Source organism: Notamacropus eugenii, chromosome 1 (genome assembly GCF_028372415.1).
Source record: "Notamacropus eugenii isolate mMacEug1 chromosome 1, mMacEug1.pri_v2, whole genome shotgun sequence".
In the NCBI taxonomy this organism is placed as follows: Eukaryota; Metazoa; Chordata; class Mammalia; order Diprotodontia; family Macropodidae; genus Notamacropus; species Notamacropus eugenii.
In genome coordinates this window covers 348,995,408-349,016,268 of record NC_092872.1, presented here as the reverse complement: position 1 = coordinate 349,016,268, position 20,861 = coordinate 348,995,408, and the positions used below count along the sequence as shown (strand labels likewise).

General features: G+C 36.6%; 1 protein-coding gene across 10 annotated transcripts in view; it reads right to left on the bottom strand.

Annotated features, from left to right (window-relative positions):
* PPP1R13B (protein phosphatase 1 regulatory subunit 13B) overlaps positions 1–20,861 on the bottom strand; it is a 240,566-nt gene that overhangs the window by 78,701 nt on the left and 141,004 nt on the right. For all 10 annotated transcript variants that reach the window (XM_072630082.1, XM_072630080.1, XM_072630079.1 and 7 more), the window contains exon 2: positions 2,886–3,033. In XM_072630082.1, the coding sequence (XP_072486183.1) occupies positions 2,886–3,033 (148 nt within the window). The remainder of the gene's footprint in view (positions 1–2,885; positions 3,034–20,861) is intronic.

The following is a 20,861-nucleotide window of genomic DNA, read 5'->3' as shown; positions in this document are numbered from 1 at the left end:
CATTTCTATTAAAACACTAGAAAACATAGTAAGAAGCAGACCTTTCCTCAAAGACAGTGCATATCTAAAACTAAGAGCCAGCACTACATGGAACAGGAATCCAGGTGAAGCAGAGATCACCATGGTCACCACATCTAACACAACCCTAGAAATGTCACCTGTAACAATAAGAAATAGAAAATAAGCATAGGCAAAGGAGAAATTAAATCACTGCTTTTTGCAGATGAGAAAACTGAGAGAACCCTAGATATGGTGTACTGAGAGAACCCTAGACAGTCAAATGAAAAATTAATTATTTCAGTAAAGATGCAGGAGAAAAAATAAATCAGTATTGTGCTGGAGCTAGGCATACTAGAGAGTTAATTGTTAAATTTTCAATGTGAGTATTTATACAACGGACATCTGTGAACACCACAAGTCAGGGTTTAATTTATTGTTTTATTTACTATCTAGACTTAACAAAGTGATGGAAAAATTGTTAATAACGTATGTAAAATTGTGTACTGCATATATTTTTTCAAAGAGTCAATTATCAAAACTTTATCAGCACAACACTGATATAAACCCACATAAAATATCAGCACTGCTACATATTACCACCAAAACCCATCAGGAAGAGATAGAAAAATTCTATTTAAAACAACTATAGAATATATATTTGGGAGTCTAACTACTAAGATTCACATAGAACTACATGAATACACTTACAAAATATTGTTTCCAAGAAATAAAGACGGACCTAAATAATTGGAGAAATATTAACTGCTCATGGGTAGGCTAAGTCAATATAATTAAAACCATAATACTATTTAAATTAATTTATTCACTCAAGTCAAATCAACAAGCAATTTTTAAGCACCTAGCACTGTGCTAAGCACTAAGGATAGAAAGAAAGGTGAGAGACAACACTAAAGCAACTATATACAAACAAGATATAAATAGGATAAACTGCAGATAATTTCAATGGGAAGAGTCCAGCTCTGAGGATGACCAGAAAAGTCTTCTTGCAAAAGATAAAGATTTTAGCTGAGACTTGAAGGAAATCAGGTTAATCAGCAAATATAAATAAGAAGGAAGAGAATTCTAGGCATTGAAGCCACTGAAAAATGCATGAAGTCTGGATATAGAGGGTATTATTTGAAGATAGAAAGAGAGTATCACTGGATTGTAGAATTTGAAAGGGATTAAAGTCTAAGAAACTCAGAAAGGTAGGAAGGCACCAGGTAAAATAGCGCTTTAAAAACCAAACTGAGCATTTTATAATTGATCCTAAAACTAAGGAGGCACCTTAGGAGTTTACTAAATAGAGGGCTGTTGTTCAGTTGTTTTGGTTATGACCAACTCTTCATGACCCCATTTGGGGTTTTCTTAGCAAATATATTACAGTGATTTGCCATTTCCTTCTCCACCTCATTTTACAGATAAGGAAGGTGAGGCAAACAGTTAACCCTGACTTGCCCAGGGTCGTACAGCTAGTAAGAGACTGAGGGAAGCCTATCTGCCCAAAAATGGGGGGAGGGACAGAGAAACATGCTCGGAGTTGCACTTTAGGAAGATCAGCGTTGACAGCTGACTTGAAGAGGGAGACCAACAAGTAAGGAAATAATCCAGGTGTAAGGTAGTGAGGGCCTGTACCAGGATGGTAACAATATCAGAAGAAATAAGAGGGCACATGTAAGAGATGTTACAAAGGAAAAATCGAAAAGCCTTGGCAATAAATTGGATTAGGGATGATGGGAGGAGTGACAGAGTAAGGAGTACAAGATGATACTGAGGTTGGGAGTCTAGGTAACAGACAGGATTGTGGTACTCTCAACAATAATAAACAAGTTAGGAAGAGAGGAGGGTTTAGGGAGAGAGGTGGAAAGTTTATGAGTTCAGTTTTGGACATGCTGAGTTTAAGATGTTCATGAGGCAGTTGAAGATGTTAGACTGGAGAAGCACCAGAAAGGATACTAAGGCTGAATAAGCAGATCTGAGAATCATCAGCATACAGATCATAACTGAATTTATGGAAGTATAGTGCAAGAAGAGCACCAAGACAGAGTCTTAGGGGACACCCAGTTAACAGACCTGATAGTTTTCCAAAAAAGGAATCAAAACATGTCCTGAATTACTAAGAAAAAAATGTAAATGTGAGGTTCCACTTGATACACACAAAACTGGAAAAGTTAACAAAAAAGGAAAATGACAAATGTTGGAAAGGTTAGGGGAAAGCAAACACTAGTATACTGTAGGTAGAGCTACGTCCAGATATTCTGGAAAGCAATTTGCAACTATGCCCAAAAGCCTACGAATCTGTGTCTTAAGACCCTTCAGCCAAGCAATATGACTACTAGGCCTTTTTACCTCAAACAGAAAGAGGAAAAGGACATATCTGTACAAAAATGTTCATAGTAGCTCTTTTTGTGGTGGCAAAGTACCAGAAACTAAGGAAGTGTCCATAATTTAGGGAATAGATGAAGAAATTACAGTATATGAATGTAATCAAACAGTATTGTGCTGTAAGAAATGAAGAAAAAAGACAATTTCAGAGAAACTTAAGGGAAGACTTGTATGAACTGATAAAGAGCAAAACCAGTAAAACAATTATAATATCAAAGTCACAAAAACAAATAATTCTGAAAGACCTAAGAATTCTGATCAATGTAGTGACCAACCATGATTTCAGAAGAGCAATGATGAAGAATACTATCCAGCTCCTAACTACTATCAACTACTATGCAAATTCTGCATTTGGTAAATGTGGAAATATATTTTGACTATGTTTATTTGCTACACATTTTCCCCCACTGGGTGATAGGTAAGGGTAAGAAAATAAAGAATGAATGAACACATGGCTGTTTAAAAATATTTTTTTAAATATGCAAAACTGTCCTACATACCATTTCCCCGCCAAACCTCTGCCAAATGGCAGCTTCCTTCTCCAGGTTCTTTGCAAAATTCCACAACATCTCGACATGTTGTTTCAGGTGTGATTGGAACTTCTGTTAAAATCTGTTCATTGTTGCTCAGGAACACCGTTAATATCATCTGTAAGGAAAAAAAGTTTTCATTTAAAGCCACTATGTTTCAAAAGAAACTTGAAAATTACACAGGAGTCACTTGAGGATATTAGTAATTAACTAAAAATTAACCTTCAAGAACAATTTGAACTAATCAAACATTCAAACACTTATGGGTCAGGCAATAGGTGCAAAAAATATAAATAGTGGATATAAAAAGAGGTAAAATACAGGCCTTGCCCTCAAGGAGCTTACAATCTCATGGGTGAGACAACATGCAAACAAATATATGAAAGCAATCTACATACAGGATAAAAAGCAAATTAAAAGAGGGAAGGCACTAAAATTAAGAGGTGTTGGATAAGGCTTCTGGTAGAATGTGTGATTTTAGTTGGGACTTAAATGAAGCCAGGGAAGTCAACAGTCAGAGTGGAGGAGAGAGAGCATTTCCGGCATGGGGAATAGCCAGAGAGAATGCCTAGAGCTGAGAGATGGAGTGTCACTGGATCAAAGAGTACCTGCTGGGAGAATAAGGTGTAAAAAGACTGGAAAGGTAGAAGAGAGGGTGAGGTTTTGAAGAACCTTCAGGGCCAAACAGAGCCTTTTGTATTTGATTCTGAAGGCAACAGGAAGCCATTAGAGTTTATTGAGGGGAGGATGGAAGGAATCATAATGAGGTCTGTTTTCAAGGAAAATCACTTTAGTGATGGAGAATGGAGTGGAATAAGGAGAGACTTAAGGCAAGCAGCCTTATGAGTAGGCTACAGCAATAATCCAGAGTGAAGTGATTGAGGGCCTGTACTAGATTGGTGGCAGTATCAGAAGAGAGATGGGGGGATATTCAAAAGATGCTGCAAAGGTGAAATCAACAGGCCTTAGCAATAGCTTGGTTATGAAGGGTGAAAGACAGTGAGGAATTCAGGATGACTCCTAGTCTGGGAGCCCAAGAAACTGGGAGGAACTGTTGCCCTCTACAGTATTAGGGAAGGTAGGAGGTGGGGAAGGTTTGGGGGAAAGATAATGAGTTCTCTTTTAGATATATTGAGTTCATTGTTGCTCAAGAACACCATTAATATCATCTGTAAAAAAAATTATATATATATATACACACATATACTGGAATCCAGTTCAAGATGTCTGAAAGACAGTTGGAGACAGGAAACTGAACATTAGCAGAGACTTTTATTCACTATACATACCAGTTGCCAAATCTTGTTTCTAACTCCACAACATCCCTTTCTATTCACAAGAGAGTCTTAGTTCAAGCCCTCAGTAGCGCTCAGACTACTGAAACAGTCTTCTAACTGGTCTCCCTGCCTCAAATCTTTCCCAACTTCAAATGCCTGTCCAATCCCCTATTACCTTATATTTACTATGTATATATTTTGTATTTACATATCTTTATACATATTGCCTTTCCCTAATGCATTGAAAACTATTTCCATTCCCCAACAGACAAAATGATCAAAGGATACAGTCAGTTTTCAAAGGAAGAAATCCAAGCTATCAACAAGCATGTAAAAATGCTCCAAATAACTATTAGAGAAATGATAATTGAGCAACTTTGAAGTTCTGTCTCTTATCTATCAGATTGGCAAAAAATAATAAACAAGAAAAATTCTATTGAAAAAGTTCTATTGAACAGGCTGCAGGAAAAAGAGGGATAAGTTATGTGCATTGTTGGTACAGCAATTCTGAAATGCAATTTGGAATAATACCTAAAAAGTCACTAACTGTACATACTCTAACCCAGCAACACCACTACTAGGCATACATACCCAAAAAAGATTAAAGAAAAAACATCTACAGTAGCTCTTAACTATATATTTTGCCACTGTAGTTCAGTGCTTCGTTCATGTCTGACTCTTCATGCCCCATTTGGGGTTTTCTTGGCAAAGATATTAGAGTGGTCTCAAATTTCTTTCTCAAGTTTATTTTACAGATGAGGAAACTGGGGCAAGCAGGGTTAAGTGACTTGCCCAGGATCACACAGATAGTAAGTGTCTGAAGTCACATTTGAACTCAGGAAGATTAGTCTTCCTGACTCCAGGCCCAGTACTTTTACCCACTGTGCCACCTAGCTACCTCTATCTATCTATCTATCTATCTATCTATCTATCTATCTATCTATCTATCTATCTATCTATCCATCTATCCATCCATCCATCCATCCATCCATCCATCCATCCATCCATCCATCCATCAGGAAATAACTGGAAACAAAGAAACTGTTCATCAACTGGGGAATGACTGAACAAATTATGGAATGTGAATATAATGGACTTTTCTTCCACTATAAGAAATGAAGATATAGGGTAGCAGTTTCAGAGAAAACTAAAACAACTCATAGCATCATAACATTATTAAAAAAACAACTTTAAAAGAATGGAGAACACTGACCAATGTAAAAACTAGTTATGATTCTGACAATGACAAGCCAAAAGAGGCCTAATACCAGAAGCATAAGGATATTTGAAACTATGCCATTCAAAGATGGAATGAAGAAACTATAAATGCCTGGCCTAAAAAAAGAAAAGATAGAGATAAAATAGAAGTGTTTGAATATATAAAGAACTGTCAAGTGGAAAATGGGATAAATGAGTAGACATTATAGGGGAATTTTAATTAAATTAGGTTTTAATTCAATAAGAAAAAGAGAAGGTCTAAAAATGAAGTGGACTACCAAAAGGGGAAAGAAGAAGCAAAGAGGATAATGGATTCCTGTCACTGGAAGTCTTCAGGAAGAGGCTAGATGACTAGTTTGAGGATAAGCTGTAAACAGGATTCATGTTTTAGGAAAGGATTGCACCCTATACGACCTATGAGAGCCCTTTAAACTCCACAATTCTATTATACTATAATGTAATTGGTCATTCAGTTCCAGTTCACATTGCTGAAAACATCAAAATGAGTAATTTATACCCAAAGAGAGGTGAGTTTCTCAAAAGTTTCTGTTTTAAGAATAAAAGCAGTTTGGAAATATAAAGATTAAACAACTAATTAAGGTACCAACTGCTAAGTCAGTCTGAAGAAATACACACCTAAATACCCAGGGATGACCAGAGTGATTACTTAAGAAGATGATACATTCTCCTACAGAAACTACTAAATCCCAATTATATGTATTTAAAAGTTGCCTTTAGGATTTTTTTGTATTTATTGAATAAAATTCTGTTTCTTATTAGTTTAAAAAGTGAGGTTGATCATTTTCTATTTTTCTTTAAAACAACAATAACAACTAGCTTTCCTTTTCATCTGCATGTTGCCCTGAAATTAAGGTTTTGGTATATCACTGGCTTTCCACTGGTGTTCCAGAAATTTACTTACATTTAAGCAAAAAGACAAGATAAGCAAGCCTGAGCAAACAGGTTAATCAGGAAATACAGCTGACTGCTATTTTTCTTTCCTTACCAAGAAGGTCAGTCTCATCTATTACATATGCAATTTGCTTTGCCCTAAAGTTAGGGAGTTTGAATCTATAAGACATGGCTAGAAAAAGAATAAGTTTACCCTACAAAATTTCAATTTCATTAAAGTTTAATTCTAACCTTTCATTTAAATTAATCCAGCTTTCATTCATTCAAAAATATATTTAATTTTCTCTGAGTTACAAAAAGGCAAAAGATAAAAAGAAGCATATACAGAACAGTCTTTGGCCCCTCCTTACCACCTTCCCCTCCACCTCAAAATAAAATGCAACTATAAAAGGAGATGAGACTAACAACAGTTACTCAGAAAATGATTCTAATTTTGTTAACATAAAATAAGGCATATCTAGATGTATATAAAAAAAGATTTAACTCAACTCAACTCAACCAAAATTTTATATCACCTTTTATGTACTAGGTACCATGCTAGGTACTAGGGAAACAAAGACAAATTAAAAAACAGGCCCTGACTTCAAGAAACTTATATCATACAGAGAGGTACAGGAGCCACATTACAAAGGCCTTTCCATGCCAATCTGAAGAGTCTGTATTTCATTCTGGAGGTAACAGAGGCACAGATGTTTCTTGAACAGGGTAATGACATAGCTTCAGGGAACTGACTTTGACAGTTGGGTAGAAAATGAATAAAAGACTGGCATCAGAAAGATAATGAAGGCCTGAACTAAGGTGATCAGTCATATGAGCGAAGAGATGCAGCAGGACTCTGATATATTGAGGAAGTAAAAGTGACAAGCTTTGGCAACCAATTTAATATGGGAGGCTGAGAGAGGGAGGAGCAGAAATAATGGTTGCAGATTACAAGAGAGATTAAAGGTAAATATATAAACCTGGGAGTCATCTGAATAGAGATGACAACTGAATCTGTGAGAGCTAATAAATCACAAGAAGAGTGGGTATAGAGAGAAGAGGTTCCAGGACAGAACCCTAGGAGGAAACACGTGGTTAGAGGCAGGACACTGAATATGACCCAGCAAAGGAGCTTGAAAAGGAGCAATCTGACTGGTAGGAGGAAAACCAAAGGACCAAAAGGCCTTGAAGGCTCAGGGATAACAGAGTAAATCAGGAGGGAGAAGGGATCAACAGTGTCAAAAACTAAGAAAAGTAAATAAGGATAAAAACTTAGGGGGAAAAAAATCCATCAGATTTTTAAGGGATCAGCAGCATTTGTCCCTAAAGAAGGGATAAGAAAATGCAATTTTCTGCCCATTCTTTGCAGAGGTGGCAGACTATGGATACAAAACAAGGCATGCATATATTATCAGTGGGTTAGGTTTGCTGAACTGCCTTTTCCCCCTTTCTTATTTATTTGTTATATGGCATTATTCACCTGGTTGGGGAGGGGGTGACAAGATATAAATACAGAAAACGTGATGTAAAAATATTAATTTTTTTTAATCTTAAGAGAAAGAATTTATTTATAACTTTAGAGGGAACCAGTGATAGGGTTGGCAGCTGACTCCACCAGAATGAGAAGTGAAGGAGACATGGGAATCAGTCAATGAATATAAACTGCTTTTCCTCTGTGTTTGGTTTTGAAAGCAGGATAAAGATTTGGGCAACAACATGAGTATTCATTTTTTGACAAGGAAAATCAAACCCACCAAGATCTATAAAAACTATGTGGCTTCTGAACAGGTAACCATCCAACCTGTGATACTTTTACAGGTAAGGAATCATTTAACCACTACTAAGAAGTAGAAAGGTTAGAAGCATTTCCACAATACCAAGGATTGTTGTTTTTTTCAACCAACACAGAGCAGCCTCTGTCTAAGTAGTCACTTGATCTGTCACCTGACAGCCACACTATTGTGTACAGGTAAACCAACAAGACATTATGTGAAGAAAAACCTGCATATTGTGTGACAGTTTATGCAAGTTACAGTTTGTATCATCTTTGCTCAACTTTGGGGCAATTCAGGAAAAACAACAAAATTAGCCTTTTAAAAATCGACAAAGATTGGACTTAAAATCCTAATAAACACTCAGTTTCTCTTCCTAAAAACATCGCAATACTAGTTTAACTTTTTCCAAAACTACAATGTAAAATACATATTTAATAGTATTTTTCAAGTCAAGTATACATATGAGGTCATGCAAAATATATTTCCACAACAGGAGGGGAGAGAAGGGAAAGGGAAGGAAGTGAAGAGTATGCTTGAGTCTGCACTCTCTCTAAAGGTAGATAGTATTTTTCATCATGAGTTCTTTGGAATTGTCTTGGATCGTATTGTCAGAGTAAGCAAGTCTTTTACAGTTGAACATCATACAATAATGCTGTTACCATGTACTATGTTTTCCTGGTTCTGCTCACTTCAGTTCGCATCAGTCCAATACGTCTGCCTAGGTTTTTTCTGAAACTATCCTGCTAATCATTTCTTACAGTACAAGAGTATTCTATCACAATTATATACCACAACTTGTTCTGCCATTTCACAACTGATGAGCATCCCTTAGATTTCCAATTCTTTGCCACCACAAAAAGAGCTACTATAGATATTTTTGTATATGTAGGTCCTTTTCCATTTTTGTTGATCTGTTTGGAACACAGACTTACTAGAGGTATTGTTGGGTCAAAGGGTATGCACAGTTTTACAGGAAAGTTTTTACTGGGAAAGTTTCTAGTTGATCCCTATTACAGATAATAGTTATGGTTTTAGATAGATGCTACTTAACCTTCAAGAAAGGGTCCATTTATTCCTTTGCTGCATAGTGTTTTAAAGGGGAATGCATGTTGTATCATGTCAAAAGCGTTTTCTGCATCTACTGATATAATCATATGATTTTTATTATTTTTTGTGATTGATGTAATCAATTGTGATCTATTTTTCCCAATATTGAACCAGCCCTGCATTCCTGGTATAAATCCCACTTGGGCATAACGTATGATCTTTGTGATATATTGCTGTAATCTCTTTGCTAGTATTTTCTATAAAACTTTTGCATCCATATGCATTAGGTAAATTGGCCTACAGCTTACTTTCTGTTTTCACCTTCCCTGGTTTAAATACAAAAATGATATTTGTGTCATAAGGAATTTTTTAACCATTTTTTTAAAAAAATAGTTTACATAATATCAGGATTAAATGTTCCTCAAATGTTTCAAATCCATCTGGTCCTGGAGATTTTTTCTTATGCAGATCATTGATGGCTCGTTCAAGTTCTTTTTCTAAGATAGGATTATTTAAGTATTCTATTTTTCTTCTGTTAATCCGGGCAATTTTTGCAAATTTTCATCTATTGCCCTTAGATTGTCAATTTTATTGGCACATAATTGGGCAAAATAACTCCTAATAATTGCTTTAATTTCATCTTCATAGGTGGTGCATTTATCCTTTTCATTTTTGAGGCTAGTAACTTGGTTTCTTAAATTAACCAATGGTTTATCCATTTTTTTTCTTTTCAAAAAACCAGCTCCTAGTTTAATTTATTAGTTCAATAGGTTTGGACTTTTTGTTTTACTTTCAATTTTGTTGAGCTTTTGCTTGATTTTCAGGATTTCCACTTTGGTGTTTAATTGGGAATTTTTAATTTCTTCCTTTTCTATTTTTGTTAGTTTCATGCCCAGCTGATTTATCTGCTTACTGATATAAGCATTCAGAGACGTAAATTTTCCCCTAAGCACTGCTTTGGCTGCATCCCACAAATTTGGGTGTGTTGCTTCACTGTTGTCATTATTTAAAAAAAAATTAATGACTTATTTCTATGATTTATTCTTGGCCCACTCATTCTTAAGATTAGATCATTTAGTGTCCAATCAATTTTTAATGTTTTCTTTATTGAATATAATTTTTATTGCATTATGGTCTGAAAAGGGTACATTTAATATTTCTGCTTTTCTTGTGAGGTTTTAATGCCTTAATACATGATCAATTTTTGCAAAGGTACAATGTACAGCTGAGAAAAAGGTAGTATTTGAAAGTCAGATTTTCTATTCCTTTCTGGTCTTTTCATCAGGAATACTTGGAAGTCCTCTAATTCATTAAATTCCATTTCCTCCCTGAAGTTTTGCTGGGTAGGTTATTCTTGGTTCCTACGAGCTAATCTTAGCTCCTTTGCCTTCCAGGATATCAAATTCCAAGACCTCTGCTCCTTTAAGGTGGTAACTTCTAAATCTTGTGTGATCCTCACTGTGGCTCCATAGTATCTGAGTAGTTTCTTTCTGACTGCTTTGATCTGGGAACTCTGAAATTTGGCTATAATATTCCTGGGAATTTCCACTTTGGGATCTGGGTGACTGGTGGATTCTTTCAGTTGCTATTTTACCCTCAGGTTCTAGGACATTAAGGCAGTTTTCCTTTATAATTTCTTTAAACATGATGTGTAGGGGCTTTTTTCATCATGGTTTTCAGGTAATCCAATAATTCTGAAATTATCTCTCCTCTATTTTCCAGGTCAGTTGTTTTACCAATGAGCTATTTCACATTTTCTTCTATTTTTTCATTCTTTTGACTTTGTTTTTTGTTTGCTGATATCTCATTAGCTCCTACAATTCTAATTTTTAAGAAATTATTTTTTTCAGTAAGCTTTTGTACATCTTTACCATTTGGCCAATTCTTTTTTTTTAAAGTGTTCTTTTCTTAGTATTTTTGTGCCTCTTTTACCAACCTGTTAACTGTCCTTTCAGAGAAATGTTTTTGCATAGCTCTCATTTCTTTTCCCAATTTTTCCTCCACAACTCTTATTTTTTAAATCATTTTTTAGCTTTTCCAGGAATTCTTGTTGGGTTTGAATTGAATTTGCTTTTTTTTTTCTTTGAGCCTTTGCTTGTAACTGTTTTGACATAGTTTTCTTCTGAGTCTGTGTCTTGATCTTCCTTGTCACATGGTAGGTTTTTAATTGTCAGGTTCTTTTTTTGTTGTTTGCTTATTTTTCCAGCCTATTTCTTGACTGAACTTAATGTTAAAGTTGGGATCTGTTCCCAAGGGTAGAGGTACAGGGTGGAGGGGACATGGTCCCCAAGCTTCAGGCTTTTTTGAGCTGCTTTTGCAGAGATAGTTTACAGATCAGTTTAATATATTTCTCTTTCAAAATGTCAAGATCTCCAGTTAAGTTGGTGACTACAAAGTTCAAAGAGAGGTCAAACTCCCTTCCTTTTTAAACTTCAGCAAATGAACATCTAAAAAGGACCCCAGAAAGGCCAATAAAAATAAGCCTAAAAACATCGCTCCTCCATCTAGTACAGAACTCTACAAAAAGATTAGCTAAAGCTGGCAGAGAAGTTGCACCAAGGAAGACAGAAAGAGTTCACTTAAAAGTGTAAGCTGGCAGAAGTGGAGAGAAGCAGCACATCAGGGAAGCCAGTAAATTCAGGTAAACATAGAAACCTGCAGTGAAAAGGAGAGGAATCGTAACAGGAAAAACAATGGAGCTCTATTAATGGGGACCTGAAGCCATATCTCAGCCTTCACATATCAAGACAGGAGAACAAAATCGGTCCCCATAGGTTAGGGCATAGGGAAACAGGATCATATCATGTATTCCTTGGGAAGAATAATAGGAGTATAGTAGAATATAAGGCCAACATAGCATTTGGGGTGGGGTAAGGAAATTGAGGGAAATACAGTGAACTTGAAAACAATGTGACCTTTAACAACATACTGAGGCTTGTTAGCAACACACAGCAGGAGATGAAACCAAGTCCTAAATAGGGATTTTGCAAAATTAGCATAAGTCATAATCCCCAGTGAAGAACTAGGAGACAGAACAGAAGCTAGGGTCTGAGACCTAATACCAGCCACCCTATCTAGAAAAACAGCAGCACTTTACTAATGCTGCTGCTAATGAAACTAAAGAGCAGACAGGAGCAAAAAACCCATCAAGACCTGAAGGGACCAGCCAAAGCACAAAATCCTAGTTCAAGAATTGAGTTTGAAAATGAGTAAACAAAGGAAAACACCAAATACAATTACAAAGTACTACAGACTACAAAAGGCCCAAGAGATAAACCTTGGAAGGGTAATTTCAAAGCATATGCAAAGTTTGGCCATAAGGACTACAAGAATACCTAAAAGAAAGGAAGTAAGAGATAAAGATAAAGTTAGAATAAAAAGGAGAGTTTGGTAGGAGAAAGGGGAAAGGTGGGTAGCAGGAAGGATCAGAAGACACAATGGAGCATTTATTAAGCATTTACTATACACGAAGTTGTACTAAGCAAACAAGACAGTCCCATGGAACTTACATTCTAAAGGGGTGAGGCAACAGAGAAAGGGGAGCGAAGGGGTATACGGACGTACCAGGGTAGAAGCAATAAGGAAGCAAAGAAATATGGAGAGTGAGTCAGACATGAAGGAAAGATGTCATGGCTCCTCATTAAAAGATGGTCCAACCTAGGGACTTGCCAATCAGAAGAACTGAAGTGAAGGAGGAGGCCTCTCCAGGTTGGGAAGGCTGATGCTGAAAAGACCAAGTCCAAAGAATAAATGAAATTGGCAATGCTTTAGAATAGAGTGTAGAAAAACCTCAATAATGGAGTACTTAAAAATTACTCCAGAAGATAAGATTAAATGTTACTCAAAAAGACAAAAACCAGAAGGAAAAGCAAGATATTAACAATCAAAACCAACTAACCTAGAGAAAACAGGTAAAGGATAATTTCAGAAGTATAAAATTCTCTGGAAAAAATTACAGCCTATACAATCTAGATACTATACTTCAAGATATCAAAAGAAAATAGCCCCAATCTACTAGAAACAGAGGACAAAATAAAATTAGAAAAAAAAATCTTCCTAAACGTAAAGGAAACAAGAATGTCATAGCTAAATTCTAGAGTTTCATATAAAAAAAAAATTATTCTAAAAATCCAGAAAACAGCAGTTTAAGTACTAATGAACCATAGTTAGGTTCACATATGACCTGGCATTCTGTACTACTTGAATGAGAGGAGATTTTAGAATAAAATATTCCATAAGTCAAAAAAGAATTGCTTACAATTAAGAATAACTTACAGTAAGAAAAGTGATGTGGTAATAATGCTATTGGGAGTTGGGGAAGAGAAGGTACTGGAAGAGAGAACTTTCAAGCATTTCTGAAGAAACTTTGAAAGGAAACAGTGTCTTCAAAAAGTACTGAAGTTAAGTAAGAAAAACAGAGGACCTAAGGGTGGAATGATTCTGTTCTGAAGGTATGAAGAAAAAGAAAGGAGAACAGAAAGAATACTGAGCATTAAAAGGAAGAAGGGGAAGAATTTGCTAAGAAGAGGACACAAATATGGTAAAATAATAGAGGGGGCATCAGATGAATCTTACTCTTAAAAAAGGCTGAAAACACACACACACGTGGTGTGCACATGTTCAGAGTTTGGCATAGAAAAACAAGCAACAGGGAAATAAGATGAAGTTGGTGAGGCTAAAAGGGAAGATAATATTAGAAAGAAAACTGTTGCAAAATGAACAAAACTTCCTAATCCTGAAAAGGAAATTAAAAAGAAAGAAAAAAATAAAATGAGAGTTTAAGGGTGTGCCCATCAATTAGGGAACAGTTGAACAACTATAGTATATAAATGTAATGGAATACTATTGTGCTGTAAGAAATGATGAAAGAAACAAGTGCAGAGAATCTTGGAGAGGGTGAATTGATGTAAAATGAGCAGAACCAGGGTTGTAATTTATACAATATTAACAGAAATATTGTGAAGACAAACAATTTTGAAAGACATTAGAAGTGATCAATGTAATGATCAACCATGTCTCCCGAGAACCTGATGAAATATGGTACCCGTCTCATGAGAGAGATAATAAACGTAAGGCACAGAAAGAGACATACATTTTGTACAAGGCCACTATGCTTATTTCTTACAAGAATTTAGCTTTTATTCTTTCTCTTCATTTTTTAATGAGGATGAGGAAATGTGCGGCAAGAGAGGATGTTAATAACATTGAGGCTAAAAAAGGACCACTGAAACTTTTTTTTAATGCACAAAAGAAAACAAGGAAATTTAAAAGGAAACATAGACAAGCAGGACAGTTTAAAAATAATAAGTGGAATGTATTATAGAACTTTTGAAAATATGAAATGAAAGATTAATTATTTCTCATAAAAATTCTTTTTGAGCTGTTTAAATCAAAGTGGTTGAAGAAGGAAAAAATGATCACTAAAAGCAAGCATGAGTTCATCATGAAGAGGCTACACCAAATTAACTTTGTTTTCTTTCCTGATTGTTATTAAACCAGGAGATAGGGATATTTCACAGATCTAAACTTCAGCAAGTGTCTCATGATTTACTATGATACAAAGAAGAAGTGTGAGATAGAGCTGGGACCAAATCCAAGGCCTGCTTTTGCGTAGCCAGAAATCTAAGAATGGTTTTTACATTTTAAAATAAAACTTTATCTTTTAATTTAAAAATGTAAAAATCATTCTGAGCTCATGGGTTGTACAAAAGCCAGCAGTGCATCTGATCCCAGAAAGCCAATGTGACAGAAGACAGTAAAAGTAGGTTGGATGCAGAGCTGGTTACAAACCCAAAGTGTAATCATAAATGTACTGGCCAACATGGAGGGGGTCTATGGTGAAATGCTGCTAATCAACGTTTTCTTAGATGAAGGCACAGATGGTACCCTTATTAAATTTGGACAAGGCACAAAGCTGAGAACAAGTTACAAGTTGGACCATAGACAGAATTAGGATTCAAAAGCCACCCAAAGACTGAATGAGCTGAATCTATAAGATTAAGTTTAATAAATAAATATAAAGTCATATACTTGGGCTTAAAAAAACAAAACATCATTTTGCAGTGGCTAGATTCTTCACCTAAAACTCTATGTAACTAGCATGATACAATGGCAAGAGTATTAAATTAATATAATTCTTTTGGCACTCAGTAGCTAAACCCACAGATTATAAATTACTCTGGCTATTTCTAGGTTTCCTTTCTCTGATCTGTCTTCCTCAACCTATTCCCCACTACACAGAGCCTGATTTGATTCTGGGAAAGTCCTCAAACCAGGGCATACTTATTTTTGATTCTGCTTTAATCCAAACCAACCCCGGATTATCCCCAATCCATTTCTAGGAGGCTAGGTGGGGTGATTTTGCTTTAATCCAACTCTACCCCCAGATTATCCTCAATTCACTCTTAGGAATCTAGGTGGGTCTAAGGAAAAACTCAGGCGTTTTCTGTCATAAGACATTTCTCACTCACCAATCCCTTGACCCTCTTCTCACCAACACAGACACATTTCTGTCAGCACTGAGCATATTAAATCGTAATTTTTTTTGCGAGGCAAATAGAAAACTAAGACCTTAATGAGTAACAACAGAGGAATAACCACGTTCCCATCCCTCCAATCTCCACAAGTGCAATGTCCTCCTTCCATCAGAATTGATCTAAGGATCAAATATGTTAATATATGTAGAGAGCTTTGTGAGTCTTAAAATACTATTACAGGTGAGCCTATGATCAGAGGTGACTATAATGAACACATGTGAAAGAAAGCATCTTTCAATGGACACAGGCAAAGCTTTTAGCAATATGTTTCCATGCTTACAATCTGTCATGTTTCACAGTTTTAACTCTGTGGTTTTGAGTCTTAATAAAGTCACAGAGCATGAAGGAGAAGGGGGAAAACTGTGATGGCTCTTATTTCCTAGATTCCTAACTTCTCATTGTCTTAACTCAGATGAGGGTAATGATTCCTATAACATCTACTTCATAGGACTACTGTGGAAATCAAATGAGGTAATAAAGTGCCTACCAAACTTTAAAGTATCATATAAACCTAAGGTATTTTTTATTATTGTTATTAATAAAAATACTTCCCAGATCACAACCTAAAGAATATGGCCACTTAGTTTGGTTACACGGCCAGATGAGTCTCATCTATCATCCTTGCCTTTGCCTTACTTACACAACATGTAGTAGAGTAACTGCTTTGACACTTCAAAAAAATCCACAATTTTGCCCATGTTGGTCCTATCTCCACAGATGAAGATAGCAATCTCTCACCATGCTTGAGACATTTTTCTACCCTTTTGTAGCCAAAATAATCCATCACTTCGTGATCAACTTTCTGGTGAGGAACTTCTTCAAACAGCCAGTCTTGGTCTCTCTGCAACAAGGCAAACCCTTTAAATCTCCCTAATTGACTGGCTATCTTATGAACCACAGTGGCTATCCCCAATTGTTGTCCTTCCTCAACCCTTTCATGGTCCTCCTATCTTCACACTTTGCCTCATTACTTCACTGTAAAAGACTGAGGTGATTTGCCAAGAGCCCCCTCTTCTCTGTTCTTCCTTTCACATGACTCAAATGTGTTCCTCCACCATCTCCTTCAGCTTTGTCTCACACAAAGAGATGGCCCTTCTTTTTAACCAACCCATCTAAAAGCACCCATGATTACATTTCATCACATCTTCTCCAGTAGCTCGTCCCTTCAGTAATTCCAATTCCTTCTCCAACATAGCTATCAACCCAGTACCACTCATTACTGTCTCACACCTGAATTATTACAATAATCAAGTAGTTGGTCTCACTGTCACATGTCTCTTCACTACAGTCCATCCACCAAAAAACTGTTAAATTGATCCTGTCACCACCCCCTCTTTAATAAAGTCCAGTGGCTCCCTATTACTTTCAGGGTCAAATATAAAAATTCTCTTTTAAAACTCTACATAACTTGGTCTCTTCTAACCTTTCCAGTCTTCTTAATATCTTAATCACCTCCTTACACTCTATGATCCAATGATACTGGCCTCCTTCCTTTATCTTCTACAAGAAGCCTTTCCCAATTTCTGTGATTACCTGTCCTTTCCCTCTATGATCATACCCTATTTGTTACACACACATACACACCACACACACACACACACACACACACACACACACACACACACACACACACACACACGGGAAATCTTGTTTTGTACATAGCTATTTGTATATTGTCTTCTCCATTAGACTGTGAGCTCCTTGAGAAAAGGTACAGTTTTTGCCTTTCTTTTTATCCCCAGCATTTAGCATAGCATCTGGAACACTGCAAACACTTTATAAATGTGACTTTCTCACAAATATTCAGTGTCTCCCAATCTACTGGATACTTTTATTGGACAGCTGAAATAGGATGTCCTGTGGTCATCTCAAACCCAACACATACAAAATTAAACTAATGATCTTTCAGTCTTAAACTCCACCCCCTCTTTTCTGAACATCTCTATTTCTGTCAAAGGCAAATCCTTCTCCCATACTCAGGCCCCCAACCTCAGAGTCATCCTCATCTCACTTGAACTGATCCCACAAAATGCAATCTGTTTCCAATTCTTATGTCTCTACTTTTACAACATCGTTCTTACATATCTCATTCTCCACATTCTCACAAAGCTGCCACTCTGGTACAGGCCTTTATCACCTCTAACCCCAACTACTGTAATAAAGGGGAAGGGAATAAGCACCTATGCTGTGCTAGGCACTATCCTATACACTTTACAAATGTTATTTTACTTGATCCTTAAAACAATCCTTCAAAGATGGTATTATTATCAATTTACAGGGGTGGAAACTGAAAGAGACAGAGGTTAAGTGACTTGCTCAGTGTCACACAGCTAGTACCTGTGGCTAGATTTGAACACAGATCTTCCCAGCTCTAGGCCCATTGCTCTAACCACACTGAGCCACCTAACTGCCTCTAACAGACAACTGGTTTATTGGTCTCCTTGAATGGAGATTTTCCCAGTCAAATCCAACCTCTCTAGTAAGTTACAATGTGATCTTCCTAAAGTACAGAGCTATTGTCACCTCTGTACTCAATAAACTACAGTGACTCTCCATTAGCCCAAGATGAAATATTAAATGCTCTGACTTTTAGGCTCTTCATAGCCTGACCCCTTTCTACCTTTCCATTCTTGTTACATGTTCCTTATCTCTACATACTCTGCAATCCAGCTACACTAGCCTTCTTGCTGTTCCTCTCACCGGTCCTTTCATCCCCCAACTTGGGGCCTTTTCTCTCATGTCCCATGCCTGGCATACTCTCCCACCTTATTTCCAATTCAACTCCTTCAATTCGAACCCCTTGAGAGCAGGGGCTAGCGTTTACTAAGTTCTTAATAAATGCAACCTATTTATAGTAGCAGCTCTCTTTGTGGTAGCCAAGAACTGGAAATTAAAGGGATGCCTATCAATCGGGGAATGGCTGAGTTCAGTTGTGGTACATTAATGTAATGGAATATTATTGTTCTATAAGAAATGAAGAACAAGTGAATTTCACAAAATCCTGGAAAGACTTTTATGAACTGATGCTAAGTAAGGGGAGCAGAACCAGGAGAACATTTATACACAGTAACAGCCACATTGTGTGATGATTGACTTTGATAGACTCAGCCCTTTTCAGCAATGCATGGACCTAAAACAATTCCAAAGGGCTCATGGTGGAAAATGCCATCCACATCCAGAGAAAGAACTATGGAGTCTAAATGCACAGCGAAGCAGACCACTGCCTTTTTATATTTTGTTTTTTCTTTCTCATGGTTCTTCTCATTCATTCAAATTCTAAACAACATCACTAATGTGAAAATAAGTTTAATAGGAATGTTTTAGAAATGTATATAGCCTATCTCAGATTGCATGCCGTCTTGGGCAGAGGGGAGGGAAGGGAAGGGGAGAAAATTTAAAACTTGTGAAAATGAATGTTGAAAACTAAAAATAAATAAACTTAAAAAAAAAAATAATAACTGCATCTTGACTGACCAGTTGCTCATTGATAGCCCATCACCAGACTGGCGCTTGTTTGTTCACTGTGTGACTTCAACCAAATCACTTCTCATCTTCATTGTCACTTATAAAATGAAGGGCTTGGATTAAGTGACCCCTAAGATTACAGGATGATATTCCATCTCTTTGCTGGTTGCTGAAAATAACCATCTTCAGCATAGAACCATATTGTTCTAGTGTCAGAAGAAATTGTAGAGATCTATCCTTTCATTCTACAGATGAGGAGCAAAGGTCCAGGGAAGTTAATTTGCCCGTGGTCATACAGGTACTAAATAGCAGACAGGATTTGTCCTAACATCCTCTATTCCAAACTCAACCCTCTTTCCCTTGCATCCCCCTGCCTCCAAGTCTAGAATCCTATGAAACAAAAATATATGAAAACATCTATAATTTTGAGTTATATTTGTCTGAAAGCTTTTAGCAAATGTAAAAGAATATTTCCTAAGGCACAGGTCTACTAAATAACCTTTGGTAGCTTCCTCTTGGCTCCAAAGACAAAATAAAAGCTTTCCCAGCCTAGTATCTAAGGCCTCCACAATGAGGTTTAAGTTATCTTTCTAGCTCTATTTAATATCTTCCTCCCTTCATTCAGTCTATGTTACAGGCAATAGGACTACTATTAAAGTAAAACACACTAGCTCCTTCCTCCATGCATTCTCATAGGTTATCTGTCTCACACCACTGAAATGTGCCTCTCAGAATCCTTATCTCCCTTCAAGGTTTCTTTCCATGATACTTCCATGTTGTTAGTACCCCGCCTCAAATTACCTCATATTTATTTCTCTATTTACAAAGTAAGTATGCCAACACAAGGTGAAGAGATCTACAGGAAGGCCTCAAGTATATTGGGTAGATCCCTGGTAGATTTACTAGAGGATAGATTTACTAGGGTCAGGAGGTACATAGCATAAAGAGGTGTGGGTAAGGTTCCAGTCTACACAGCGGGAGAAGTACCCATTGCAATAATTTCACAGGTCTCATGAACTCTACTGTAGCTGTCTTTGTATCCTGAGGAGCCTTGCACACAGGTACAAGGGGCTCAATAAATGTTGACTGAAGAGTTGAACTTTTTTTTGACTTGTGATCTTACCGATAGAGGGAATTCTCTGGTAAAGAAACTCCTTCTATGACTGCTAGTTGGCACCTTCTCTAAAACCTAGTCTTTTTTCTGTTTCTTAATTTTTTAATTTCTTTAATTTCATTTTGTATTTCTTTTTAGTTTACAACATTCAGTTCCACAAGCTTTTGAGTTCCAAATTTTCTCCCCCTCTCTCCCCTTTCCCTTTCTCCCTCCCCAAAATGGCATGCTATACATACACATTCACATTAAACATATTTTCACATTAATCATGTTGCAAAGAAGAATTGTAACCAATGAAACGAACTACAAAAGAGAGACAGTCAGATGGAGAGATGGAGAGAGAGAGTGCGCGAGAGAGCAAATAGTATGCTTCGACCTGCATTCAGACTCCATAGTTCTTTCTCTGAATGTGGACAACATTTTCCATCATGAGTCTTTTGGAATTATCTTAGATCCTTGTGTTGCTGAGAAGAGCTAAGTCTATCAAAGACAGTCATTGAATATTGTGGCTATTACTGTGCACAATGTTCTCCTGGTTCTATTCCCCTCACTCAGTATCAGTTCATATAAGTCTTCCTAGGATTTTCTGAAGTCTGCCTGCTCCTCATTTCTTACAGCACAAT